The 27,551-nt window shown below is 43.8% G+C and overlaps 1 protein-coding gene and 1 non-coding gene across 3 annotated transcripts in view; one reads left to right on the top strand and one right to left on the bottom strand.

Moving 5' to 3' along the window:
- Positions 1–27,551, bottom strand: part of ADARB2 (adenosine deaminase RNA specific B2 (inactive)) — a 314,861-nt gene that overhangs the window by 33,363 nt on the left and 253,947 nt on the right. For both annotated transcript variants that reach the window (XR_008576089.1, XM_054818308.1), the window contains exons 5-6: positions 12,693–12,861; positions 5,826–5,977 (exon numbers count right to left, since the gene is read on the bottom strand). Coding sequence is in view for 1 of the 2 variants with exons in the window: in XM_054818308.1 (XP_054674283.1) it covers positions 5,826–5,977; positions 12,693–12,861 (321 nt within the window). In the remaining variant the exon portion in view is untranslated. The remainder of the gene's footprint in view (positions 1–5,825; positions 5,978–12,692; positions 12,862–27,551) is intronic.
- On the top strand, positions 14,955–15,026 carry TRNAH-GUG (transfer RNA histidin (anticodon GUG)). The gene has a single exon. It is a non-coding gene; the product is annotated as a tRNA-His (tRNA).

The raw sequence follows: 27,551 nt of genomic DNA, 5'->3' as shown, positions 1-27,551 counted from the left end.
ATCTGTTAGGACCTGCATTTTCTTGTAGTTACAGATATCTAATTTCTTTTCAGATCACTGAGTTATTTAGATGGTTCTTGAAATGCTTCCCTGCCCCCTCCCCGCTTATCCTCTACTCACAAGAACAGAATTTGTCCATTTAAACAGAACACGGGGTTGGCAGAAGGAAGGCAGAGATTTCTTCCCCTTGCACGTCCAATAACATTCACCAAACCCAATGCTTTTGGGAGGGAGTTTAGCCCAGCTGGTGCCATAAGCATCCTCGTTGTAGCTGCACCCTGATACCTGCCTGCAGGACCCTGAACGCAGAGCTCTGGGGTTGAGTCTCCTGACAGTCGCAGGGGATCATTTGTGTCTGTCTCTTGGAATCTGTCCCTCTCCAGCAACTCTGCTCAGGATAGGACTTTCAGGGACTCTGACCTGGGGGGGTCATACACTGATGTGATCTGCATCAGCCCCATCTGAACACAGACTGCCGAGTCGCAGTGTGAGCAAGGCAACCTTCTGAGGCAGCCCCAGATTTGGGGGTTAACAGATAACATTTTATCTGAGAATGGGATGTAAAATCCAGCAGCCAGAGTCACAGGCATGGAAAGCACAGGTTTGCAGAGTGAAAGCATGCTTGAAGTGGAGAGCGCAAACTTGTCTTTCTGGGTTCTCTTCAGTTCCCCAACTTCTCTGAAAACTGCAGTGCACATCTCCCCATCACATCACCTACCAAGGCAATGATCCAGCTCACGTGGTTGCAAGTGGATCCTGTTTAGATGAGAGCTCTGTCAAACGCGTGTGCATGAGAGCTTCAGCACAGCTGTAGGTTAATAGACAAGCAGGAGGAAGACCCCATGTGGAGCAGATGCAATGGTGTGTTTCAGACCTAAAGGGAGCGTGGGATAAAACAGGAGCTGGGCTATCAAGGAGTCAATGGTACAAGGCAATACAGCATGTTAGCAAGAGATAGAAAAGCAGCCCAGGGGAGAAGAACAGAGACAAGCCCTGGGGCAGATTCCGTTTCTCTCTTTGGCAGTCCATGTAGTGAAAAAGTGAGAGCACATATCTGGAAGAAAGATGGACAATGAGGTAAAATCCTGCCAGGGAAGGAGGAGTGGGGAAGTGGAGGACTTATTAGCTCAATTTTTTAAGCGATTCATTTTGCTTTTCAAGAGGCTCTTATAAAAAAAAAAAAAAAGCCAATGAGTCAAGAAGCCCTAAATTAGCTAGGAAGGCACTTTAGCAAATCAAGGGCTTGATTATTCTGTGGTTTGCCCTAGATTCAGGAGAAGGTGTAAAATATGCAACAAATACTGCAGGGCTAGCTGCCCCTGTTGCTCCACCTCATGAGCTGGAGTGTGCGTGCTGCAATGGGAAAACGTCAGTCCCCTTAAAACCTTCAGGAAACCCATGTTAACTTGGAGCTTTGATATGCCCTCAGGAGAAGTCAGAAATCCAGGCATACCTTGCTTGGTTGTACACAAAGGGAGAAGATACCAGAAAAGGAGATGTTGTCCCAGGCTCCCTGACCCACAGCACTGAACTGAAGCAGGGGCAGAAGCTGAGTGTGTGAAGGAGCAATTAGAGAACGGTGAGGACGCTGGGAACATGCTGCCTCTTCACCATATAGCTGTGCTACAACCTTGTGGGTGACCTTGCAAAATGATGAAAAGTCTTGGGAAGGAAACTGGCTGGAGAGAATGAGCCAGGACAAACCCATAAAAATGCTCACAACCATCTGAAACCCTTCTGGCATTTCCCAGCCTCCTATTCCTGCAACACCACCGATCTTGGCTGGTCTCCTCTCCCACTGTCACCCACTCCTGCACTTCTCCCCTCAGCTTCCTCCTCTATTCTCATGGATTGTACCAGCCTCTCCCAAATCTTCAACTTCCCTTGAATCCCCCGTAAGATCTTCCAGCCTCCTGACCTACAGGGACCAAAAAAGAGTTAGAAAACTCTCCTCCATGCTCAGAGCAACCCTGGTCCACCTGGATTTTGCCTCTTTTAGAGCTGCCTAAGGATGCATCAACAAACATGTCAGCTCACCTCTGATCCAAGAAGGGCATCACTGCAAATCAAATATTTTCTCTTTTTGTCCCTGATCTCTTACTTTCTTGCATGAACCTGGCATGGGTGAGGGCTCCCCGGACCTCTCCTCTGCATTGCAGCTGTTTGCATGAACCACGGTAGGGTCAGACTTTTACACATGCCGCTCACTTGGTACCCTGCACTATCCAGTAAGAAGTAAACTGGGTTTCAAGTGCATGCTAGCTTATCTCCTCCCTTACCAGAACAAAGCTCATAAGAAGGAAATGTGAGGCCTCCCTGAGGGTGCTGGGAAGACACGGTGGATAATAGGAAATTTTTGGAAGGAGATTTGAGAAGTGGATTTTACTCACTCCCTATATTGATAAAGGCTTATCATATTCCTTTGCAAAACCAGAAACCACATGGCGAGACATCGTTTTTAAATGTTAATGCATCTTTAGAGAATAATCAGTAACGTTTGATGGCTTGCGCTAGCTCTAGGAGAGGCTTCTTTGTTGTTTAAGAAATGAAACAGCATTCATCTGGAGTTTCTTGTCATTACTGGATGAAAGAAAGGTTATTTCTTTAGTAAAGAAAAAAAAAGAAAAGAGAAGCTCTGAATGATAAACATTATAAAATACTTATCTTCCCAGATGTCTCTGGGATAATGTGAGCTAAAAGTAAATGCTTATCTCACCGAAGGACAGCTTTGGCAACACGGCTTTTTACACAGTGCTAAATTATTTTAAGAGTGCAGGACAAAGGTAGAGGGATCTCCTTAAAAGAGTGAATTGCAAACCAGATGTAGTGCCCCTTCAACTCCTGCTACTGCATCACTGTGTAACCTTGGGTAAGCCACACAGCCCTTTCTGCCTCACCTTCTGTATCTGGACAATAATTGGTGTAATAACTACAGGAAAAGTATTTTTGTCATCCCCTAAACGTTTACTGTGTATGTCAGGTGTTGCGTGATTACATATTTTTAAACACAGCTTCCCATGTACACTGTTACCTAAAGAAGGATTCCCTCATTAGCTGGCAGATTTATGTGCTTTTTGAAGCAATCCACGCACCACGTACAGTTCACCTCCACGGCTGGGTTCAGCTGCGTATCAGTAGGCAGTGCTGGCCATCAGCTGCCCAAAGCATCCGCTTCCTCATGCATGAAAGAGCAGAATCCATCTGGACAGCCTTTGGTTGTTCTTGAGAATGGATCACATTTCAAAAATAATTACAGATTTTCGTGCTTCCACTTCTGATGTCAAGTAAGGGGGGCCCCAGTAAGCCTGCCTTCTGGAAAACATGAGGGCCTTTAACCAAATACAAAGCCTTTTTAGATATCTCTTGATACACACATAAAGTGGGAGGCCAAAAATCACTATTCATTTTTGATATTTATAGGCATTTCCTTTTTTTATTTTTAATTTTGTTTTTAAGACAATGGTATGTCTCCTCATTTTGTTACTTCATCAGGAATTTGTCAATTTGCTGTTTGTCTTTTAAACATTTACTTGCTTTTCTTCATTTTATAAACCCTGCTGACAGAATGTAGTAATCATGTCAGGTGAGGAAGTGTATTTCCTTCCTGAAGAGGTGCATTCTGCTTTCTCGCCCCAGCAAGCTGCTGTTTCACACATGACAAAATGATTCCAGTCTGGGGAGAATAATACCTAATCGTAAATAAATAACTTGTACAAATAAGAACCAGGAGTGAAACTACCATCTGATGGATTTGCCTGTGAGGAAGTTAGGTCATTGTGTGACCTTGGATGATTAATTTTACATTCCCGTGTCTATGCTTCCTCCTCCATCCATTCTTCTGTCTTGCCTGCTTCACAGTCAGGGTAGTCGGGGCAAGGACTATTTCTCATGATATGTACATTTAGCAGCCAGCACTATGGGTGTTACAGCACTGTAAAATATATGTATGGGAAGCAATACCCAGGGGCAGAGACAAGAGTTCACCTTGTGCATCATGCATTGGATCATGGGGTGACAGACACGTGTGATAACAAGCCACAGACCTCTTGAGTCCCCTGTTCCTTGTTGGGGGGCATTCCCTGTGGCTCGGCAGGGGCAAAGCTGGTGCAGTGGGAACGCAACAAGGACATGCCTCTGCGGTGGCAGGGCAATGACAGGGACATGCATGTTTGGGGAGGGTGACGAGATAAGAGTGCTGGGTCATCTGGTGGAGACGAGATGTCTCTTTATGGACAACAAGCTCTGCAGGTCTGTTGGTGGCACACGCTGGCTCAAGACCTGATTTCTTTATGTCACTTGCAGGATCACCTCTAGAGGAGAAATCCCTAGAAAACTTTCTGCTTGAATGCCATAGGTATGGGCCCAGGGACTCGAAGGCTGGCCTGGTGGACTCCATCTAGCCCATCTGCCACGCAGTGACCATGTAGTTGATTTGACATAGGCAGGATGGCCTGAGAAGAATCCTTTCCAGAAGGATCTTGACAACATTCACTGCAAGGTCAGGTGGAATTTGGAGAGAGTCTGGCCTTCAACCAACACTACAGATGTGCCATATCATATCATATCATATCATATCATATCATATCATTGCTCTACTTCAGACTCCAGCTACTGCAGCCTGGACAGATCAGGTTTAGTGTAAATGCAGCCCTTCAACCCATACATACTGCCTGAATCCCTGTTGCGTGAATGCACAACTACAGGCTGGACGGAGAATGGATTGAAAACAGCCCTGAGGAGAAGGACTTGGGGGTATTGATTGATGAGAAGCTCAACTTGAGCCAGCAGTGTGCGCTTGCAGCCCAGAAAGCCAACCGTGTCCTGGGCTGCATCAAAAGAGGTGTGACCAGCAGGTCGAGGGAGGTGATCCTGCCCCTCTACTCTGCTCTTGTGAGACCCCACCTGGAGTACTGCGTCCAGCTCTGGGGGTCCCACTACAAGAAGGACATGGAGCTGTTGGAGCGAGTCCAGAGGAGGCCACGAAGCTGATCAGAGGGCTGGAGCACCTCTCCTGTGAGGACAGGCTGAGAGAGTTGGGGTTGTTCAGCCTGGAGAAGAGAAGGCTCTGGGGAGATCTAATTCTGGCCTTCTAGTACCTGAAGGGGCCTACAGGAAAGCTGGTGAGGGACTTTATCAGGGAGTGTAGTGACAGGACAGGGGTAATGGCTTTAAACTAAAAGAGAGTAGATTTAGATTAGATGTTAGGAAGAAATTCTTAACTGTTAGAGTGGTGAGGTACTGGAACAGGTTGCCCAGAGAGGTTGTGGCTGCCCCCTCCCTGGAAGTGTTCAAGGCCAGGTTAGATGAGGCTTTGGGCAACGTGGTCTAGTGGAGGGTGTCCCTGCCTGTAGCAGGGGGGTTGGAACTAGATGATCTTTAAGGTCCCTTCCAACCCAAACCATTCTGTGATTCTATGAACCCCAAGGAAAGTTTATGCATAACCAGCTAGAGTCCTGATCCTCTGGTCCAGCACACAGCCATGGCTTCAAGGATCTCTTTGATCACAGGGACCCTTCCCAAGGCATTTATTTATTGTTGGGGTTGGCTACTGGGGACATTCCCTAGCAGAGCCACTGAGCCTCAGGCACACAGAGCAGTCTCCCACTGCCTTGCCCAGCTCTGATTTTCCCTGCGCAACTTCCCCCAGTACATGGGACCAAGCACCAGCTGCACAGACACACACATGCACCAAACAGCCCGTAGTCTTTCTGCTCTCAAGTTAAATATTTTCTGCAAGCAGAAAAAGAAAGAAAGAAGGACTGATCTTAAAAAAAAAAAAAAAAAGGAGAAAGGGGAAAAGGGAAAGGGAAGATTTTTTTTCTTACAGTCGGTTGTGATTTCGTAGGGGGAGTTGAGGCGCGCATCTCCGCAGGGTGAAGTGCTCACGTACAGATGGAACAGGATGTTCTCCCGCAGCCTGTAGCCTCCCTCTTTTAATCGCACGAAGATTGATCGCTCCCAGTCTTCTCGCCGTTTGCTATGATCACAAAAGAGGTTCCAGGTCATTTGTTACATGCCAAATCAGAAACATTTCTGCTCTCTCCCTCTGTTTTTCTCCCTCTGTTTGTTTGTTTTTATTAGCACCCGGCATCATATATTTCGCTTAGTGACAACAGGAGAAAAACAATAAGCCTCTCCAAGTGAAGAAATGTGTGAAGGGGGTCAAAACTGTCAAAATGCTTTTGGCTTGCTTACCTAGAATATATTCTAATGATAAACCATGTGGATTTTTGAAGGGTAACTCTCCTTCCTTACAAGCACGGATGCATAAACACATTGATTTTAAAGAGGTTCTGGTGCATGAAGAAAGGAAAGGTTCTCTTAGGCTCTCATGTGAACAAATCAGCTCTGCTCATCACAATGCCTAGGCACGTGTTTAAATCCCATTAACATCACTGCAACTGAGATGTGTGTTTATATGCTCCACTGAAAAGGGCCTCTAATGAAGCACCCAGATTTTATGACCCCTGCCAACCCTCCCTGCTCCCCAGGGGTTGCTTTTCTTCCCCATTCAACCAGAGCCACCTACGAGTGCTCCATCTAAGCCAGCAGCATCCTCTTGGACACTTAGCATTTTTTTGCAAATCAGAAGCCATCCTGAGAAGTAAGGACAAAACTTGTGCGGGCTTTTCGCAGCTGAGCTGAAAACGATACTTATTAAGATGAAGCTTTTATCTTCGCAGTGGTTCAGCAGCTAGATGGGGACACAGCGCACACATTCCATTAGCAACAGCTGCCCGGGAGGCCGAACCCTCCCAGTCCTGCAGTTTGCAGCACTGGCTCGCATTTAGGCTATGCTGCCGTGCGGTTCCTCAGATGATTTACATTTGGGAAGACATGGGTGATTTCTCTGACAGACAGCTGCCTCTAATATGTACATTTGCGTGATGGTTGTGATTCTAATTTTGAAGGTGAAAATGTGATTAGTGAAATTATGATGAGACTCCTTTCCCTTTGATGCCCTGGTCCTTCCCTCAAAAACTCAAGGGTCTTTTTGCAGGAATATCTCTGAACGGAACGGCACCTGCAGGTAATGATTTTCCTAGGAGGCTCTTAATAAGCCAGAATCCTGCCTGTTTAATTCGCTGTAGGACAGCCCATTAACCAAGGCGATTTCTGCTGGTTTCTCTGCCTCCTGTTAGTGTAAACAGGGGTGCTTTCTACTCAGCCTCGGAGCAAGGCCTTGGCTTTAATCCAAGCTGCCTCTGCCTGTTTTCTCCCGGTGCATCCTCTGTGCTGTTGAAGCTGTTTGGCTGTCACTCTTCCATGGTTTGGGTGTTTTGTCATTTTTTGATGCCGGGATGCGTTTGCTGTCAGGAGGAATTTACAGGCACATTAGCTCGCCTGTCAGGGACAGGGAGTCACACCAGCTGCCGAGCCCGAGCTGCCACATGCAGCTCCTTCATTTTCTGCTGGCTGTGGTGGAATTTCCCAACTGCACTAATTACATTATCACCCTGATACAAGCCTGTAAAATAATAAAATACCTGTAAGTCCTGCTGCTTGGACTTTAGAGCAATTGCAGTTAGTTTTAAATAATTCACTGCAAAATCAGCTGGGAGAATACAAAGCTGTGCAGTCCCAACGCCTGCTATTATTATGTTAAACCTCACCAGAGTAGGGGGCAGCTTGCAGTACTTAGAAACAGTTGCTATGTGGGGTTGGAGCAGTCATTATTTGGACTGGATTTCAGGAGTTCACAGTAATCAGCACCCATCCTGTTTTTACTGGTTATTGTTTTTCACTGATTAACCTCGCTTTCTTCCCTTTTCCTGAGCACCGAGAGGGGTCTGCGGCCAGTGAGGCTGATGGGCTGGGTGATAGACAGCTGCTCTAAAAATAGATGGCAGGGCTGGAGGGCAAGGCAGCTTGACTCTTCCTGCAGGAGGCTGAGATCCTTTGTATCACATATGGTCCTGACCTGCCTTTGGGATGGTTTTCTGGGGGCTGAACTCAAACATAAGATTCATCCCTGCACAACGGCTGAGTAGGTTTAATAACAAAACTCTAAAAGTATTGTTATAAAAGAGTTTGAGATGCAGTACCATCTGCCGTGGCTTAGCAGAGAGTCTTGTGCATGGGGTGCTTGGGGGAGTTCAAAGCCTAGGGGGACCTTGTAAAAATGTTCTGGGTAGAGCATGAGATGCACTTCTGCAAAGTCACTTCTCCCCGCCAGTACCTATACACTTCTGCCTTCCCCCTGGGATAGGCATTTTGAGCTGTGAAGGAGAGGAATGAGTTTGCAGTAGTCCTTTGCAATGCCACTTTGCACAGCTATGCACACCTGCACAAAGCAACGAAGAGAGAAGTCCGCAGTGAGCCCACAAATGTCATTCATTCAGGGGGTGGCATTAAAGTGTCATTTCCACATGCTGGCAGTGGCTAAAAGAGCAGAATTTGTCCCTCAACCTTTGCCTGTTATGAATTTCTGTGGGAGAGTTAGGATTTGAGGCTGATTCAAGAGGAACATTTAAGAATGTGCTAAATTTTTATCTTGTGTTAAGTTCATTATTTAGCATAACGCATGCATATGTTTTGAGCTGACTTCAAGATTTAAGCACATACTTATGGTTTAATATATGTGAAGCGTTTTGCTGAAACAAGGCCTTAGTCTCTAAAAGAGAAGCAGGTGAGCTGTTTTTAGCATGTAAACGTACGTATGGGAAGTTTCTGGTACTACATGCTACAGCGTGGCATCCTAGAGAAGCTAACAGCGGCTTAAAAGGGAAGGAGCTGTGGCCATTAAGAGGGCTAGCAGGACAAAAGTAAGAAATAGTAGATGTATAACAAATAGCAGGTTTTCCTGGGAAAAAAACTTAACTGGACTGGATAAAGACTATTCCTTGCTTTTTATGTATAAAATAAACAGTGGTTTGCATCTGACTTGCTGGAAGCACTTAGCTTCTGGTAAAATCATCCCTCTGGCACCTGCAGGGCTACTACAGCAGTAAGATTGCTACGGTGCTGATTTATTTTAAGAACAGGCTATTAGTTTTATTTTTCTTTAAAAAAGAAGGGTTGGATTTTATTTTCTTCCCTATTGGCCAGTTGGTATGTGAATTTTACTGCCATATTGCAAGAGAATCAGACTATGGTATTTGTGTACTTTTTGATGGCGATTTTTAGAAAAAGCTTCTCAAAAGGTCTTTCTTGTCCTTCTTTTGTACATCAGAAAATTTACATCTTTTCATCTTTTTCATGAAAGTCTTGAGAAGAGGAGCATTATGATTCTCATAAAAATGAAATCTGAGTGGGCTAAAGGTTTTAATCAGACTAGTTAGAAGCTGTCACATTTTAGTTGTGTTTTTAGCTTGTATTTAGCTCAAGCTCTAGACAATGAATTGGTGATAGAAAGTTTCCTTTTGAAATATTTGGCACTCTTGCTTCTTAAAGAGTCTGGAACTCTTTTTCCTAAGAAAAGTCAGGAAAGTCACACCTCTAACATTTAGCAATATGAAGAGAAGGGAAAAAAAAGTACTTTACATATTTCTGCAACTTTGGCTTGTGGATGGGATTGTTCTACAGTTTAAATAACTGAAGCAGTCACCCTATGCTCTCTTTATGGAAATGGAAAAAAAATTGCCCCAGAACATGGCAATTCATCTCACCCACAATAGGTACTTGAATAGGACTGCTGAGTCCCACTCCAGATATGCCCATCTCTCTCCACTGGTGATAAAAGGATACTTGCCGATTTTCAAGGACAGCATCATATAGAAAAATAATTATTGCACTAGAAGTTCCTGAAGGTTGAAATCTTCTGTGGAGATCACTTTGAGCAGGTAGATTTGGTGGCAGGAAGGTATGTGGAAAATAGGGAATACTCTCGACAGAACAAACTTGCCTGTTCCATTGGGAGGGATGGGAAATTTAAGCTCTTTGAGGCAAGAGCTATGCTTTCATTCTTTTTTTGGGTTAGAGAACCATCTTCTTTGGTTTCAGTTCATATATGACTTTGTATAACAGGTTCCTGGCCTGGGAGAGGGCTTTAATTTGGGCTAGGTTAGTGCAAATGCATAACAATGCAGAAGCCACATTTGAGTTTCCCTCAAGCCTTGAGGAGCTGGTGTGCAGGGAGTCCCAGGAGAGCTGAGTTAGCATATCTGTCCCAAAAAGCCTGTCCTTTTAGCTATGCGGTAGCACCATGTGATTTCTCTGCCAGTGGCAGCTGCGTCTCTTTTTCTAGGGAACACGGGGTAAATGTGACTTCACTGTGCAGAAAATGCATTTTTCATTTCATTCTGAACGCTATTTTCCTGCCATATGACAAAGCTCCCGATGACGGCATAAAACAGTGTAGCAATAAATAGAATTGAAGAATATATTATAACATACAGGTTTGCTTCCCCAAGGAAGCAAAATCTGATTTGACAATATCTCCAGCTCTGTCTTTAAAAAGTGCTTAGCCTTGACAATTTTGGTTGAGATTTTTGTCGTGTGTGCTGGTCAGGGAAGCAGTGGTGCCTGCTCTTGGCTGAACAGAGAGTGATTTGAAGTTACTGTGAACAGAGCTTGTGCTGCACTGAGGATTGTCTTAAAAAAAGACTGTTAACATTGATCCAAATAAAATAATAATATGACTGAGCGTGTTAGGGAGGTGGATCAATACAATAGTTTAAGATACAGTGGTAGCACTTGTTTCCCATGAGACCGTAGCACAAAGAAAGTACTAGGGCTGCTACACTGCTGAAAACATAATAATTTAATGTAAACTTGAAAGCAATGCAGATTGAAGTAGAGAGAATATTGTTTTTCATTCAACCCTTCAAGGCTCTTGTCCCTCTTTGTTAGCCAAACTCATCGACTCAGTATACTCTCTTGTCCTCAGCTCCAGCCTGAAGTGAAAGGAACTGTTATTCCTATTACTGTTGCTTCGGTGCAACAGTATCATAGGTGCCCACAAGAACACACGGTCCTGCCCAGATTAATCTTCGTGTCTGTGACCCGATGCAAAACCTTCTGAAGTCAAAGGGAGTTTTTGCACTGAGGTTAATGGCCTTTGGATAAAGTCACATGAAAATGCAAGCAAGAAGAATGACCTATAGATAACATTTTTTTTTGTTTGTTTCTTTCCTTGCTTCCTTCATTCCTTGGTTCCTGCATATAATAAATACCACCTCAGCTTCACTTCTGCTCAGTTTTCATAGGATCATAGGATAATTCAGGCTGGAAAGGACCTCAGGTTTCCAGCTCAACCTCCTGCTCAAAGCAGTTTGCGAGGTTGCTCAGGGCTTTATCCACTGAGGTTTGAAAACCTCCAAGACAGGAGGGGGACTGCACAACCTGGCTGGCTGACCTGTTCCACTGCTTGCCTATTCCCATGGGGATGCTTTGTCCTAATATTCAGACTGAGCTCCTCTTATTTCAGTGTGTGCCTGTTGTCTGTCATCTTCCCACTGTGCACCTTGGTAGAGATGCCAGCTCCATCATATTGTTGACGTATCTTCTGCTGGGTCTGCCATCCCATCTCCAGGCTGACGAGGCCAAGTTCCCTCAGCCCCCCCCCCCCCCAGGCCAAGTGCTCTGGTCCATGAGCATTCGCGTGGCCTCTGCTGAGCCTGCTTTGGATGGTTGATGTCTTTCCTGTGTTGGGGGACCCAAAACCACACATGGTATTGTAGATGTGGTCTAATGAGGGCTGAGTAGTAGGGGATGATCACATCCCTTGACTGACTCTTCATACAGCCTGGGAGCCTGTTGACCCTGTTTGCTGCCAGGCACACTACTGTCTCATGTTCAGCTTGCTGTCTGCATATGAACCCTGTCCCTTTTCAGCAGAGCTGCTCCCCGGCTAGTGAGGCTCCAGCCTTGTTGTTGCAGGTTGTTCTTTCCTCCTCAGCGTGGGACTTTCCATTTGTCCTTGTTGAGTTTTCTGTCAAAATTCCTGCTGGCCCACTCCTCCAGCCTGCCTGGATGACAGCCCAGCCCTCAAGCGTATCGACTGGTCCTCTCCACAACTTGGTGCCCTCTGCAAAGCTTATAAGCAAGCACTACATAGCCTTTTCCAGATTGTTAATAGACATGAGTAGCAAGGTCCTAAGACAGACCTCTGTGGTATTACCACGTATTACCAGCTTCCAGGCAGTGTATGACCCATTAACCATTTAAATGGTAACAAGGTGGGTTTGGCTGAAGACAGGAACAATAATTCCTCTGTAATGATTCTACATGCTATAACATTTTAAAACATCATGAAGAAGGACTGAGTGATAGCATCCTGCACTTTGGCACAAAGTTTACTGTACTGTTAACACTCATTGGTTCTCTAGTGAGTCAATGAAGGCATTAATGATCAATAAATCATTTCCTTGAGATATTTCAGCAGCAGCAAGGAAGACAGGAAAATGGCTGCAGTGAGCAAAATGACCCCCTTCCAGTCTCTGGCCAGTGAATGATGCTAATAAGCCTGCATGTAAAGATTTGTACAAAATCATCAGGCTTCATAAAACCCAACTTTATGAGTCATATCTAATAGCTACTGAAAGAAAATCGGCTGAAGTAAAGGAGCTCATGACCCAACACTCTAGATTCTCTAACTCTCTTATACTTTTCTATGCAGTGTATTGGTCCTTAATCAGCTAAAGAGCCGGAAACAGCAACATAAAGAAACAAATAGTTCAAACGTCTGGAGGATTGATCTTTTCCACTGAAGGCTGTATAACATTCCCCAAGCACCAACAGAATTCAGTTACCTTAAGTGTAACTCCAGCTGTGAGTAGAGGAAGTGAACAAATGCCCTTCTTGCCACAATTTCTGCATGGCAGTCGTTGACCGCAAGCCCTTGGTCATTAATGTATTCCCCATTTATACATTTGGTACCCGATGACAGCACAATAACCTGAGCTTGCCTGATGTCCAAACCTGTAGGAAGAAAAACAAAAGGGTTGTGAAATTGCCAGGGGTGAGTATGATATCATGATTGTTAAAGTTCTCACAGCCCACACGTTGATGTGGCAGCCCAGACAGCCCTAATGGGATGCTTGTAAAGGTGATGGTATGGCCTTTGGAATATGCAGGAATCTCACATCTCTGTGTTATTAGAATAATAAGCTGAATTTCAGTCTGGCTGCTAATTCCAAGATAAAAGCTTGCCATGAAGTTTACTTGTTAAATCAATAACTACATCATAGGAGAGCATATGCTGCAGGGAGGTAATAAAGATCTCCTGCAGTGCTGATAAATGGCCAGGTTTTTATGAGCTGTTGAAGACATTCTCTGGTGGGAACACACACTCCCTGTAATGTTAGGTTTCATTGCTGTTGCACTATAAGTACTAAATAAAATGCAAGTAACACTTCTGGAGTTGCTCTTTAAAAATCTCAGAGAAAAAACAGATCTGACTTTCACTCCAGTTTCCTTTTGGTTTCTCCAAGAGCAGCTATGTCGGTGCCTTTTCCACTGTGGTCTCAGGGACAAAGCATTCATCACTGAGACCAGCTTTGTTCCTCCATTGCCTCTCCAGATAATGGTGATGGCAATTGAAAGACATGACTTTCTTGGTCCAGATGATAGACACTTTCTAGGATGAAATCCTTATTTCTTTGGAGTCGGTGGCAAAATGCTTACAGACTTCAACAGGACCTGGGTTTCACTCTAAAATGTAGCTCATTCAGCCCTGTGGACAATTTCAAAGAGTTAAGAATGAACTAAGCCCAAACTGAAATAACCTATTGAACAGAACATTTCTGGATGCATCTCTCTGAATACCAAAGAATGAAGGAGCAGCTCTTGGAAAAAATGACTTTTCTGGCTGATGGGTGCTTCCTCTAGATGTGACAAAGTAGCCTAAGAGTGTTGGACTGTGTTTGACAGCTGTGCACAACGACTGTGTGTATGCAAACACATGTACAGTATAGCAAGTCAGACTGCTGGGGCTGCCATGGTTGTGCCCATGTAGTGTCACCTGAGATGCCCTCCATGTCCTGCCTAACCTCTGGCTGCTGCTCCAGGGAAGTGGGGGTGTCCAGGAGGTTCTGTGCCCTCCCCACACATCTCACATGGAAATCCATAAAGTGACTCAGTGGAAACAGGTGTTTAAGCAACTGGATCAAACCTTCAAAGTCCAACAAGTCAGTGACTAAGACAGGGCTGAGGCTGCAAGTACCCGTAGGGGGAATGGAAGCAATCTCACCATGGGACATGTTGATGCTGTTTTTATGATGTTTAGCTGTAGAGAAAACAGCCAAATGGAGAAGGAAACTATATTTTAAACATAAAGAGAGAGTGCTGCCAATGATGTCGCATTGTTAGTAAATAGGACCAGTAATACTTCATAATCTCCACACAGCACTGGGACTAGTGGTGGATGACAAGCTATAGCACTGTTGCCATGCTTAATATATATAACAGCAAATGATACCAAAATTATCTTATGCATATATCAATATGATAGCTACATCAGTAGTCAAAAAGGTTTAGTAGTACTGTGGCATTGCAGCATTGTGACAGTTGTAGGAGAGGTATAAGTATTGTGAACAATTCAGTTAATCAATCACACCTGACCCCTTGGTTGTGACAGTCTCATACAGAAGTTGTTATAGGTACTAGTGACAAAGCACACATCACTGTATGCCTGTGTGGGAAGTTTAATCTCTATTTGTTACTATAAATGTGGCCCTAAAAAAGTGCTTGGGACTATTTATTAAAAAAAAAGCAAAAAAAAAAAAAAAAGCTGGCAATCTAGAAAACCCAAGAAGTAAAGATGGGAGTGCATGGGAGAATGCAGTGGAGAAATGCAATTACAAAGTGTTTGTTTATTCCATTTTTATTACTAGATAAAAAGTTGAGCTGGACAGATGGCTCTTTCCTTACAAAGAAAGGTGTCCAGAGGAGGCCACAATGATGATCAGGGGGCTGGAGCACCTCTCCTATGAAGACAGGCTGACAGAGTTGAGGTTTGTATCGGGTCTGGCTGAGATGGAGTTAATTCTCCCCATCGACAGCCCCAGTAGCACGCCGTGATCGTATAGTGGTTAGTACTCTGCGTTGTGGCCGCAGCAACCTCGGTTCGAATCCGAGTCACGGCAGTACCACAGCACACGGGCTCTGATACCCGCTGTCTCTCAGTTTCTTATTGCTGAGCAGACGTCATATGGTATGGAATATCCCTTTGGTCAGTTTGGGTCAGCTCTCCTGGCTGTGTCCCCTCCCAACATCTTGTCCACCCCCAGCCTGCTGCTGAGGCGGGGGGGGGGGGGGGGGGGGGGGGGAAGAAATGTTGGACAGACAGTCTTGATGTGTGCTGGCACTGCTCAGCAGTAGCTGAAATACTGGTGTGTTATCAACACCTTGCTAGCTACCAATGCACGGCACAGCACTCTGAGTGCTGCTATGGGGAGAATTAACTCCATCTCAGCCACATCCAATGCAGGGTTGTTCAGCCTGGAGAAGAGAAGGCTCCAGGGAGACCTTATAGCAGCCTGCCAGTACCTGAAGGGGCCTACAGGAAAGCTGGAGAGGGATTTTTTTACAAGGGTATGGAGTGACAGGACAAGGGGTAATGAGTTTAAGCTGAAGGAGGGTAGATTTACATTAGATATAAGGAGGAAATTCTTTGCTGTTAGAGTGGTGAGACACTGGCACAGGTTGCCCAGAGAAGCTGTGGGTGCCCCCTCCCTGGAAGTGTTCAAGGCCAGGTTGGATGAGGCTTTGGGCAACCTGGTCTAGTGGAGGGTGTCCCTGCCCGTGGCAGGGGGGTTGGAACTAGATGGTCTTTGAGGTCCCTTCCAACGCAAACCATTCTGTGATTCTATGATTTATACTCTGTACATTAGAACTGCTTTAATGTCACTTTGCACTTTGGTTCAGTGCTTTCATGAGAAAAATAATAGGTATCTTAGATCAGACACATATCTATCTACTTAACTGTGTCTTTCATGTGGACTAACACCAAACATTTCCTGAGGCACTGCCTGCAACAGAGGTGTTTGAGTCTCACTCAGCATCTCAAAAAGTAGTGTATACTTTCCTGAACCGTATATAGTATTTTCCTTGGTTGGAAGGTCCATGATAAGAATCAGCTATTTTTTGGTTTTATTTGTTTACCAATGCAGACACTCAGCGCAGCAGAAGTACTCCAGGAGGTAATTCCCTTGTTCAGAAACCCTTGAGCCTCTCTGCCTGCACCTGAGGACCTCTGTCAGTACTCCTCCTCAGGGCAGTGAGACTGACTGCTTCCTTCTCCTTACGTTAGCATACCCCTAATGTGCCTCCCCATCTCCCCCTTCACCTCGCTGTCAAAGCACCAGGCTCTGCAAATACAGAGCAAACCATCTGGGGAAGTCATCCTGCTCTCCTGCTCTCCAGGAGCTATACTTTACTCACCCCTGCGAATCATGCCAGTGCACGGTGTGATGCCTTTTATTATTTCAAACATTTTATCCATAAATAAGCTTAACTCTTTCTCTCTTCTAGTATGAGTATAAGAATGCACTCAGGATTTTCTGTGAGGCCTGGATTTATTCACAAATGAAACACAAAGGTACCCAATACCTATTGATGCAGCAATCTGAATCCCTCTGATGTTTGCTATCACAATGCCCACCCACACAGTAATAGCAAGTGTGCTTGGGGTGTTCATTTTTGGGTGAATTAACTCCATATGTTGGCTTTCACTGACATGGGGCCCCAGTAGGGAGTCATGTGTGGACACAGCCCGGGGTGTCTGCCAGTCCTGGCAAGGTGCACGTGTTTGCAGAACATCACTTAGATGTTGCCTGGGGCCGGAGGCAATGGTTTCCAAGAATTTGCAGAACCAGTCTGAGTGTTAAACAGTAAAAATCTCCATGTATTTTCCATTTGCAATGACAGAAAATAATCCATGTTCCTCCATGCTCAGAAATACCCAAGAGTTATGTCTCACTACTATGGCACTCAGAAACACAGGTGTACATGACTTATGCATTAGCTCTGAAATATTTACACCTCACTGGGGAGCCAAATGGGGAGAGTGGTCTGTGACCAATGTAGTACCGTTCAATGCTGCATGTGAGGGCACCCAGCATGATGAGAAATACTTCCAACAACGTGACAGTTGCCCAATGTGTTCAGGACTACATATGCTAACAGATTGTCCTCTTGCATGCCTTGATTTGTACATGCATAGAGTTGAAGGTTTATCCCCTGTGAAATGCTTGATATTACTCCCAGTGAAAATGAGAAGAATTTGTCCCTGAGAATAAGACACGTGATGCCTAATTGATGAAGGCAAATTTTAACATTGACTGATCACATTGGCATTTTAGGCAACATTTCCAATCCTTGAGCCTAGATACTTGCTGCAGTGATTCAGAATTAATAGGCACTTCTGTACATTTATCTATTTTGCATAAAAAACAGCCATTACTAACTGTTGTTATTAATGTTTACTTCCTGTTTTATTTTGCCTGCAGAATACTTGAAATTTCTCAAGTGGTTTCTATTTATGAATGTCAGGCTACCTCCTAAACATTGATTAATTTAACCTCAGACATGTGTCAGATCTAGACCAAGCACATCATCAACTTGTGCCTGGGAGAGCTACAGCATCGAGAGTGTCAAAATCCTAAACTAGCACTAACCTGGCACCATCAGCCGTATGCCACCTTCCCTGCTTGGAGGTGCACAGCAGGGTATGATCCTAGACGAGGATTGCTCTTGGCAAGACCCATGCTCTTACTGAGAGGAGCCAATCTCAGATGAAAGACCCAGGGATCTATCTGTGTTCAGGTCATTTGACAAACAAGAAGAAATGAGCTACATTATCATGACCTTAACTCCTGACCCACTGATTGTCAGAGTTCATGAGGCATTTCTTTCCCTCCAGCCTTCTGTGAAGTAATGTTTGAGGAGACATTAGGTTAAAAGTAACTAGCGAAGGATTTATAACAGGCACCTGCATTAGGTTTCTATTATTTGCCTAAAGACTCCTAATAGTTTTCAATTTGAAAAGGAAATGGAGCAAGGGAAAGGAAATTGGGGAGCTGTGTCAGCATACCGGCTGGGTCCTGGCTAACGCCATGTTCATGGGGACAGCCGAGACAGCTGGAAAGGAATTTGCCACATTTTATTTTCAAAAGATCTGTGAATTAATTAGTTCCATTATAGAACATACCCATAAATGACTTCCTGTCTTTGACCACAGATTCAGTCTAACGATCTGGCGAGGTAATGAGTCTTTCTGGTGCTCTCCTGAAAGCCTGAGCCCCTCCTGGGCAGAGTCTCCTCTCACAGCCAGGCAGGGGAACCCTCGACCCTGCTAATGTTCATTTTTTGTGTGTCAGAAAGTCCAGACTTTCATGTCATAGCTGAGCCGTTGAAAAGAAAATGGGTTTTGTTATAAGCCATTTCCAGTTTGCTGACACCAGCGGTGGGATTCATTTCAGCTCTTCTGGATAACTAGAGTTTAGATTTCTGTAGCTGAGCTAATTGCTGTAGACTTTCTTTATAGTCAAAGGAGAGGAACTTTCCTGGGAGGTGATTCATCTGGCCTGTTTTAGATATTTGCTTTTGGATAGTCTGCATTATACCTCAGTATTGCCAGCTTCTCGTCATGAACTCTGAAGGCCCGTAGACAGCCAGCAGAAGTACAGATTTCTACGCTGTCGACAGATGCATGTAGTAGGATTTCTCTTATTACAAGTAACCAAATACCATATGCGAATCAAAATTCCCGAAATCGTAAGATGGTAAGCAGAGCAAATTTAGTGCCTTCAAAAAATATCTTTCCTGATTAAAATTTTTGAGATAATTTTTTCAGTTTTTTTCCCCACAACGATTAAAGATAATTGTTTGTATTAACATTGTGATATTCATGGATGGTCATATTGCCTTGAGCTGGGCTATTACACACAGAAAGCAAAAAATGCTGTCTTCTCTACATGATCTTCCAAAACATCAGTCCTGCAGCCTCAGAGCTTGCAATAGAAATGATTCAGAAAGATGCTGAGAGAAGAGACAGTAAGCAAGAAAAAATTATGAAGGTTTGCTCAGCAAATAAGTTGGATTTTGAGAACTGGCTGACATCTTATGGACTACAGTTATGAGCTGTGCTTTTAAGTCAGTCATGGCCATAAACACAAACTGTCTACACCCATTTGCTTCGAGACACAGCTCTGCCAATAAAACCAGTGAGTTTTGGCTAGTCTAATCAATGTTTCTACTGACTTTAATAGAGTTACTCTCGCTTCTAGCGTGCCATGATCATTAAGACCTTCCATAATACAGAATTTGTAGCTCTGCATATTTATGTGTTGGAAAAGGAAAATAAAAATCACTGGGTAATTGCAAGAGGTGTTGTCTGTTACATGCAATCAGACAACTGCGTTTGCTGACACGAAATCCGAATCACACCAGCTGTATATCGGAGAACTTCTATGAAATTCAGTGAGCTTAATTCACCTTGAACAGGATGAAGTTTGCAACTGCTAATGCCAGCATACAACTGGGATCACACGTTGGCTTCTCAGCGACTGGTGCAACACGTAGAGAAACACCAGTCAGTATGCAAGAGTCTATTTCGCTGCATGTTTTAGACCCTGCTAGCGGTAATGAAATCTATCTTCTTTTTCAACATGACACCGTGAAGACAACTCACTGCTTGGAATATATTCATTTTAAATTAGAAAAAAAAAAATCTGAAAAATCAGGTTTGATTAATTAAAAAACCGCACCTCTTTTATTGGATTGGAGACAACTGACACAAAATCCTATGCAGTAAAAAGGAAAGTCAGAAATAATGATAGTGTAACATCAGCCCTTGTGAATAATTCATGGGGTACAATTTCATATTATTTTAAGGAGTGCTGCTTCTTTCTCTGATAAGCAATAATTTTATGCTCTTTCTTTACCTTTTTTAACAAATCAGTCAAAAGGATTGTCTATTGTTATCTGCAAAAAAGTGTATTTGGAATAATTTTCAAGGCAGCTTAATAGAGCTCTGATCACAGAGTAGGTTTTTTTTTTTTTTTAAATACCCTCTACTCATAGCTGAATAAGTTCAGGTTTCCATTTCAGGTTTGTTTAGGGAAGGAAAATTTCTTGGTGCTACACAGCACTGACAAGTCCCGCATTATTTTCTGTTATCTTCTTTCCTGGCAGCTCTACCACATCCTTAAAATGGCTTTAATTTTGTAATAAGAGATAGTCAAGACATGAAAGGGCACGGATGCTGGAAAGGCTGCCCGCAGGGACACGCTGTGGGCACAATCCTGCACCCCAAGGCAGGTCCCCGAGCCGGTGCAGAGCCCTGCAGGGGACTGTGCTGCCAGGCTGTGGGCTGTGCTCGCCGTCCTGGGTGTGGGCAATGTCCCACACAAAATACTTCTGCAAAAGAGGCCAAGAGCTCTTCTCCCCATCTCCTCCCTGCAAAACAGCAGGAAAAGGACACTTTTCTCTGAAGAGGAGTGGAAACTGTTGTCCCTGTTTGTTAATGCTTGCACGGGGGTAGGTCTGTGGTTAGAAGTGAGGGATGAGTTGACCCAAGTCTGTCAGTCTGGGCTCCCTCCATTTGCCCCGTAACATGGTGATGCATCTACAACTCCCTCTTTTCGGAGGTTTCAAGAGGAGTGAAATCAAGATGCATGTGTGAGAAGGGAGCTGAGGATCGAGGGACTGTTGTGTGTGGCACAGTGTACCCTGCCCTTCAGGTTCAATGTAGAACATGCGCTCCTGACACAGGAGCTCTGCTGTCCCCAGCTCTGCACGGAGAACAAAATCACACGTGCAACTCCAAAAAAAAAAAAAAAAGAATATGTAGCCATATGAAAAGAATTGCGTACAGCAGGCATGATTAACAGTATGCATATAGCTATTAACAGTTTGCATTTATTTGCCAGCCGTAAGGACTCTGCTGCAGCTCCATTTTTTTCTCTCCATTTTCTACTGAACCAGTGGTGGTGACTGTGACCATTTCAGTGACAGACGGGAGCCTGGGACTTCAGTGAGCACCCTGGCTGTATCCCATAGCTCGCAGCCGGGTGTCCCGAGGAGCAGCCCTGAGCTGCATGTGAGCGGTTGATGTGAAAAAGGGGCTGACCATAAAACCGGGAAGGAAAAAGCATGTTAAGGGCTTATGAAATGTAATAGCAGGAGTCTGAACAAAAGGCAAATATATAGCTAGCAAATGTTAGGAATAAAGAAGTAGCTAGCAGTGAGGTTAGAGATATTTAGGGGTATAAATGGAACGCAGTCTTTGAAATGGTGGAGTTGTGCAGGGATTTCTTTTCCTGATGTCAAACTGTGGGTTATGTGAAAGTGAATATATTGTATTTCTGTGGAAAGAGAGGGGGTAGAGGGAGCCTCTGAGAGCCTTGTATTTTCTTCCTTTATTAATGTGTTGGGTAATCCTGCCTCTGACTGCGCTGCTGAGGGAAGGCTATTCTCTGCAGTGCTCTTCGTCTCTGTCAGTGAACGAGCAGGGCAGAGGCGCAATCCTCTCTACCCTGACCTCTGATCCCTCTGTGCTGGAAGCAAGAGCCAGGGTATTGTCTGCGAGTGGCCGTGGCTCTCCTTTCACAGCCAGGCACAGTAAACTTCCCCGGGACCATGGGGTGTTTCTTTGTGAACAAATTCCAAATTCAGTTCCTCCGGAAGAAAAATCCCTTTCTGACACAAGCCAGTTTTGACCTGCACAATCACATCATCGGATGCCTGAAAAGGACTCTTGCACTAATCCATTTTGCAAGACATTTCTGTGCGGATCTTTCCAGTAAGTATGATTCACAGGCAGGATTTTCCAGCCCAGAAATGGGGAAATAATGGAGAGGATGTTGCCAAAGTGAATCAGAAAACAGGGGGGAAACTGCTGGGGGCTGCAGAGGAGAGTGACCCAGAAGGGGAAAGAGTACAAAAATTAAATACGTAAACCTTTGTTAAGCAACACCTATGTAAGTGGTAAAAGTGCTTCCAAGTATCTGAAGGGTGCAAACCCCAAGGAGAGACGTGGGCACTAAATGGACGATTTAGAGCAGTGTAACTGAGGACCTGGGATGAAATCACAGGAAATAAAAGTCAGGCTGAATAACTGGTGAGAATTATTAACAATGAGATCCGTTAGACTAGAACGGTCTCCCAAGGTAGTGTTGAAAGCCCCATTGCTAATTGATTCATTTAAATCTAGACTGGAGAAAGCACTCGGGAACGCACCACGGGGAACAATCTTGTGCTTGCAGGGAAATGGACTGGATGACTTAGTGGTCTTTCCCAGTTCTCATTTGTATGGTTCATTTCTCTCCTCCCTTTAGTGGACGGAAAGGATAAAATCCCATCAGCTTTGCTTCTGAGGAGTGTGGAAGGAGACAGTCCTGTGCTTGCAAGCACCAGTGCTCTTTGCCTTGCTTTCCTTTCCTCAGTGTGGGCTTTGGAAATCTGGAGACACAGTCATCCCAGTCATCCCAGTCATCCCAGGCCCCTGCATGCTTCACCCCCTTACCGAATCCATAAGGATTTTTTTTTTTTTTTAACCTAAATTGCTAGTGGCAGAATCAATATTATTTGAGGGTCCTTTCCTTTCCTGTGAGTTTGAACACTGTTTTTCTGCTCAGGAACAGAGCTATGTAGGGGCTTACAGATAAATCCCAATTTTTAAACAGGACTGAACTGCACTTTTCCTGCCAGGTTCTGTGCTCCTCTAATAAATGCTGTGTCACTGATACCTGAACATTAAGTAAATTGACAGTCTTCTATGCTAGTGAGATTCTTAATTGCAATGAGAAAGGATGAAATCTTGAATGTGGATTTTGGCAGATAAGTACAGGAGGAACTTGTTCTTAATTTTTTTTTTTCTTAAGCGTACTTGCATTTAAAAAAAAAATCTTCTTATGTGTTTTACTAGGTCAGTAAAGTAAAAGCAATGGTTGATGTTGTTAAGCCTTTATTCACCCAAGAAACTTCTGGTTTTAGGATGAGATGCACTCTTTCTACTGTGAATGGGACAATTTCCAGTTTGGCTTGTCACACAGCAGAATGAAAGCCTGAACTTTCCAGCTCCTGGCTTCACACATTAGGGATGGAAACAGAAGTGCCGATTTTTCATTTCAATGTTTTCTGTTAATTATTATACCCATCCTTGTGCCCAATGCAATTATATGTGACACAAAGCCAGGGCCTCGCCTGCATCCAGGTTTTGAGAGGTGTCAGTTACTAATATTCTTTAAACAGCAAGAACCAAAAGCTAAGTCCAGAGACAGTAAATGGTCTGGGATAAAAGACTCAGTGTCTGAGAAGAGCCAGCTGCTCTGAACTGGAAACCAGAGCAACCAGTGGGCACAGCGGGGAAGAAGATGTTTGCTGCTGGAAGGCATCAGTAAGATCTGCTGGAGACACCTACAGCTTGTGCAGCAGGTGGAAAATGGGGGCTCAATTCCCCTCCCAGGTTGGGTCATTCTCCCATGGGAGTGCCTAAAGCTGCTGATATGAGAGGGGTGTTTTGCCTTGTTCTTGCTGAACCTGTGCTACCAAACAGCTGAGAGGACAGAGTGAGGTTGGACAAAACAGCAAGGAGGGGCTGTGTGGTGTGCTGGTTGGGGTGCTTGCCTCCAGCAGTGAAGCCCTGGTTCTGTACCTGCTCCCAGATGGTGCATGCATTTTACCTTGTTTAGTGTAAAATATATAATCTGGCCTGGAGAGATGACCTTGAACCTGGTTTTCCTCATTCTGTGTAAGGCTACAGATGTGTAGCCTACAGATGACATGTGTCCCATCTCATATTTTCTGTTTCTAAGTAATGTATTTTCAACTATTTTCTGTTCCTTAGCACTGATTTAACAGAAAAGATCAAGAAACACCCAGTGCTGCTCTTGTAGGGAGAATACTTGCAGTGGCATGCTTAAGCCCATATTTTAAAAGAAGTGAATAACCTGGTGGAGCCACAGTTTTAACTGCAAAACCTCAGATGTCCTTTGAGTTGGAATTTGGAAACCTAAATCTGTTGGCCTGCAGGAATTCCAGTCTGCCCATTATAGGTCCACATTACAAAATCCAGGAATAGAGTTGCAGCTGTGGAAAAGGGATGCTCTTATGGAGTTTGAAGTTATTTAGGGAGAATCTGAAGATTATTGGTTTAAGGTTTATAACCAGAGGAAAACAGATTTCTGAGAAAGAGTGACATATATGGTTTCTAACTACATATCTATTTAACTATTTTAAAATATTTTGAGAAAACCTGTCATCATGTGGTGATGTGTCAACCTAGACACATATAAGAAGTGGGTAATGTTCCCAAGAATGTCAAATGACTTTGGGCCATCTCCTTAAGAGCACCAGGCAACAGAAGGTGAAGAGACCTCATGAGATTTTCAAAAGCATGTCAGCAGTTTGGGCACCCAATTTCCATTTTGGGAATTCAAGTCTTATTGAAACACTGAGTCTTACTGGGACCAGGCTTTTAGAATCCATTGAACTATGCAAATGGTACCCAAGAGTCTTAATTACTCCTGTGACTCTCTTCTTGAAGGGATCTGCCCTGGCCACTAATCTGTAAGTTATTCACAGTTCCTCTAACTGGTTTGGCTACTTGAGTCCAACCTGGGATGGAGGAGGTTGATACTCTACATAGGGTCTGAATTTTCTACTGTATTTTACTACTTTTCAACTTTCCTATTTGAACTAAGGATCAGAAATCAATTGGCCATCAATATTCCTGGTTGTACTTAGACATCAGGCTTTATGAGTCTTAATATGACTGTAAAGATCCATGGAGACGTATTGTCAACTTTAATTTTTCTGTTATTCCACTTAGCAATGATTAAGATCCGTTCCATGAGATAGAGATGATAATTTCCCATCTTTTATCACAGCATGAAATTGCTATTTAGGGCTCTTTTGTCCAGTTCATCTTTATTTCATACAAGATAACTGAGAAGACCTCCTAGTTTGCTTTTAACATCAAAATGATTGTCAGCTTAAAAAGAAGAAGATAGAAGAAGAGAGAAAATTGAAGTGAGAAATCAACTCATAACCTTTTTCGATGAATGCCACGCTCCTGTGAAAAGGACTGAACTTTCTTAATGCTTCATTTTTAACAGAAAGCATGACAAAAAGTTCCTATCAGTATTTTAACTGCTAAGATTTGTTAAACACAAATGGGAAAATAGTGTTTAAATAGCAGTCTCATTTTGTCTGTAATGATCATGGGAGGTTTTTTTTTTTTTGCAAAAAGGACCTCAGCAATAATAGATCATCTCCACACTGTGACAGGAATTCTTTACTGCGTCCAGTAATTTCAGGTAGAGCACAAATGTATGCCCGTATCTGTTCAGAGCTCGCAAAGGCTAACTCTGCCCGTGATGTAAATAAACAGTGCAATGCCGCGTGCCTTTAGATCGCAGCACCTGGTGTGCAGCTCACACCTTCACCTCCCACCCCACGCTGCCCTGGGCTGGGGCTTCCTATGTCCCAGCTCTGGGGGACAGGCAGCACTGTCCACGCTCGCTCCTCAGTGACCCGTGTACCGGTAACGCTGGTTGCCCTGCCCAGTGACCTGTGGTGGGACCATGCTCTTCGCCAAGCTCTGAAAGAGCTGCTTCTCACCAGCGGCTCCTCAGCCTCCCGTCCTGTACGTGACAGTGCTCGGTTTCGCACTTGTTGGCCTGCGTTAGAAAATATCAGCTTGCTTGCCCTTGGTTTTTTCCATTTGTATCAACTGGCCTAATAATAACAATGAAAAAAATTATTTCTCCCTGCAAAATTCTCAGTAAAAAAGTATAGCAGACCAGTGGGTGAAAACAAGATGTCCCAATTGCACCTGAGAGACAGAGGGACATAGGAAGGGGGCAGCTGGTAGGTTACATTAATCTGTGACAGCAAGAAGTATTATGTCAAGCTATTGCTGTTGCACACCCTGAAATGAAATAGTGGTTGATCCTTGCCAACAGCCAAACACCCACCCAGCCTCTTGCTCACTCCCCTCTCCTGTGGCATTGGGAGAAAATAGAAGGAAGGCAAGACGACTTGTGGATTGAGATAATGATAGCTCATGGCTGTTTGGCAAGACAAATGCCATAAACCCAAATGTCTCCCCTTTCTCCTTCTTTCCTCAAGCTTTGTGCTGAGCACAATGTCATATGGCATGGAATGTCCCCTTTGTCAGCAGGGGACAGCTGTCCTGGCTACGTCCCCTCCCAGCCTCTTGCCCACCCCCAGCCTACTTGCCAAGAGAGAGAAAGTCCTGACACTTTGGAAGCACTGTCCAGCAATAGCCAAATCATTGGTGTTATCGACTGCTGTTTAGCCAGAAATGCAAGACCCTATGAGGAAAGTTAACTCCATCCATCACAAGCCTGGATATGCATGTTCAGAGGTGAGGGTTTGTGTTTGACATGATATTACCTGGACTGTCTTTTCCACAGGTCAACTGATGTTCTTAATTTACCATATGTGAACCCATCATATCTTCAGAGAGGTCAGGAGAACTACTGAGGGTAGTCAGAATGCAATAAAGCTTAGGTCCTCATATTAACACTATGCTACAATAACAAATATACTTATTGTTCCACTTGAAGATATTCTGTGGGAATGTGGCTTGCTGTACATGGAAGATTTGAATGCAATGTCTTAGTTGTTAAACAATTTTTCCTAGAGTCAATCAAACAATTTTTGAGAGAATAATCTTCTCTGAATGTGTTTCAACAAAATTAGAATGTGTTAGAGGACTGGCAGATTTCAAATATATCATAACTGGAGAACTGTTAAATAATTTACTTCAACGGTTCCATCTTTTGAAATGTTTAGTTCAAGATCTGCTTTGTTAGTTTTCAAATTATTATTATATTCAATTATTATATTACATCAGATAACATCACATCAGCTGGTATCAAGTGTGATAATTTGCTCCTACCTAGGCAGATTTTTTCAAGATTATCAAATGTTTTGAAAACTTACTTTCACAAAAATGCATCGAAATTTTAACTTCTCATCACAATTCAGAGCAAAGCATATCTAAATACATTGGACTGCCTGTTTTTCTGACTAGCAATTTATTACTGCGGAGCATTCACAGTCAGTCAATAACATCATTTTCTACATTTTTTTCTTTCTCGTACTTTGGAATTTGCCCTGGGTGCTACAGCATAAGTCAATTACAGTGCCCAAATGTAACTCTCTTTGGTTTCCCTGGGAAACTGAAATGGCAGAAAAAATGTCAAAGTTCAGGAAAAGAAAACCAATCTAGCACACTTCTGTTTTGTCTGTACAGATTTCGTATTATCTTAACAGCAGTTATCACAGAATCACATTGTGCTTTTTACCAGCTTTGTCTGAAAACTGTACAAGCACAGATAAATCTGTTTCTAGGCAGGATGACATTAAATTGAAACGAAGGTAAAAACAAATTAATTTTTGTCTGTTATAGTTGTGCACGGTACTAAATGCAACAAAACATTACCAGGTTTGTTTTTCTGATGTCATTAGTAAATTGCTTGCAGATCCTAAGTGTTTTCTGACAAATTCTATGTTAAAAACACAGGAAATTGGGTACTTTTTTGAGTGTTTGATGTGGAAAACCTGTGTATGACATCTTTGAACAGAGTGTGTCAAGATCTTTGCTACTTCTGGGAATGACGGTGGAGAACAGACAA

Source organism: Grus americana, chromosome 2, assembly GCF_028858705.1.
Source record: "Grus americana isolate bGruAme1 chromosome 2, bGruAme1.mat, whole genome shotgun sequence".
NCBI lineage: Eukaryota > Metazoa > Chordata > Aves > Gruiformes > Gruidae > Grus > Grus americana.
Note: the sequence above shows the minus strand (reverse complement) of the source record. Positions and strands in the feature narration are given on the sequence as shown.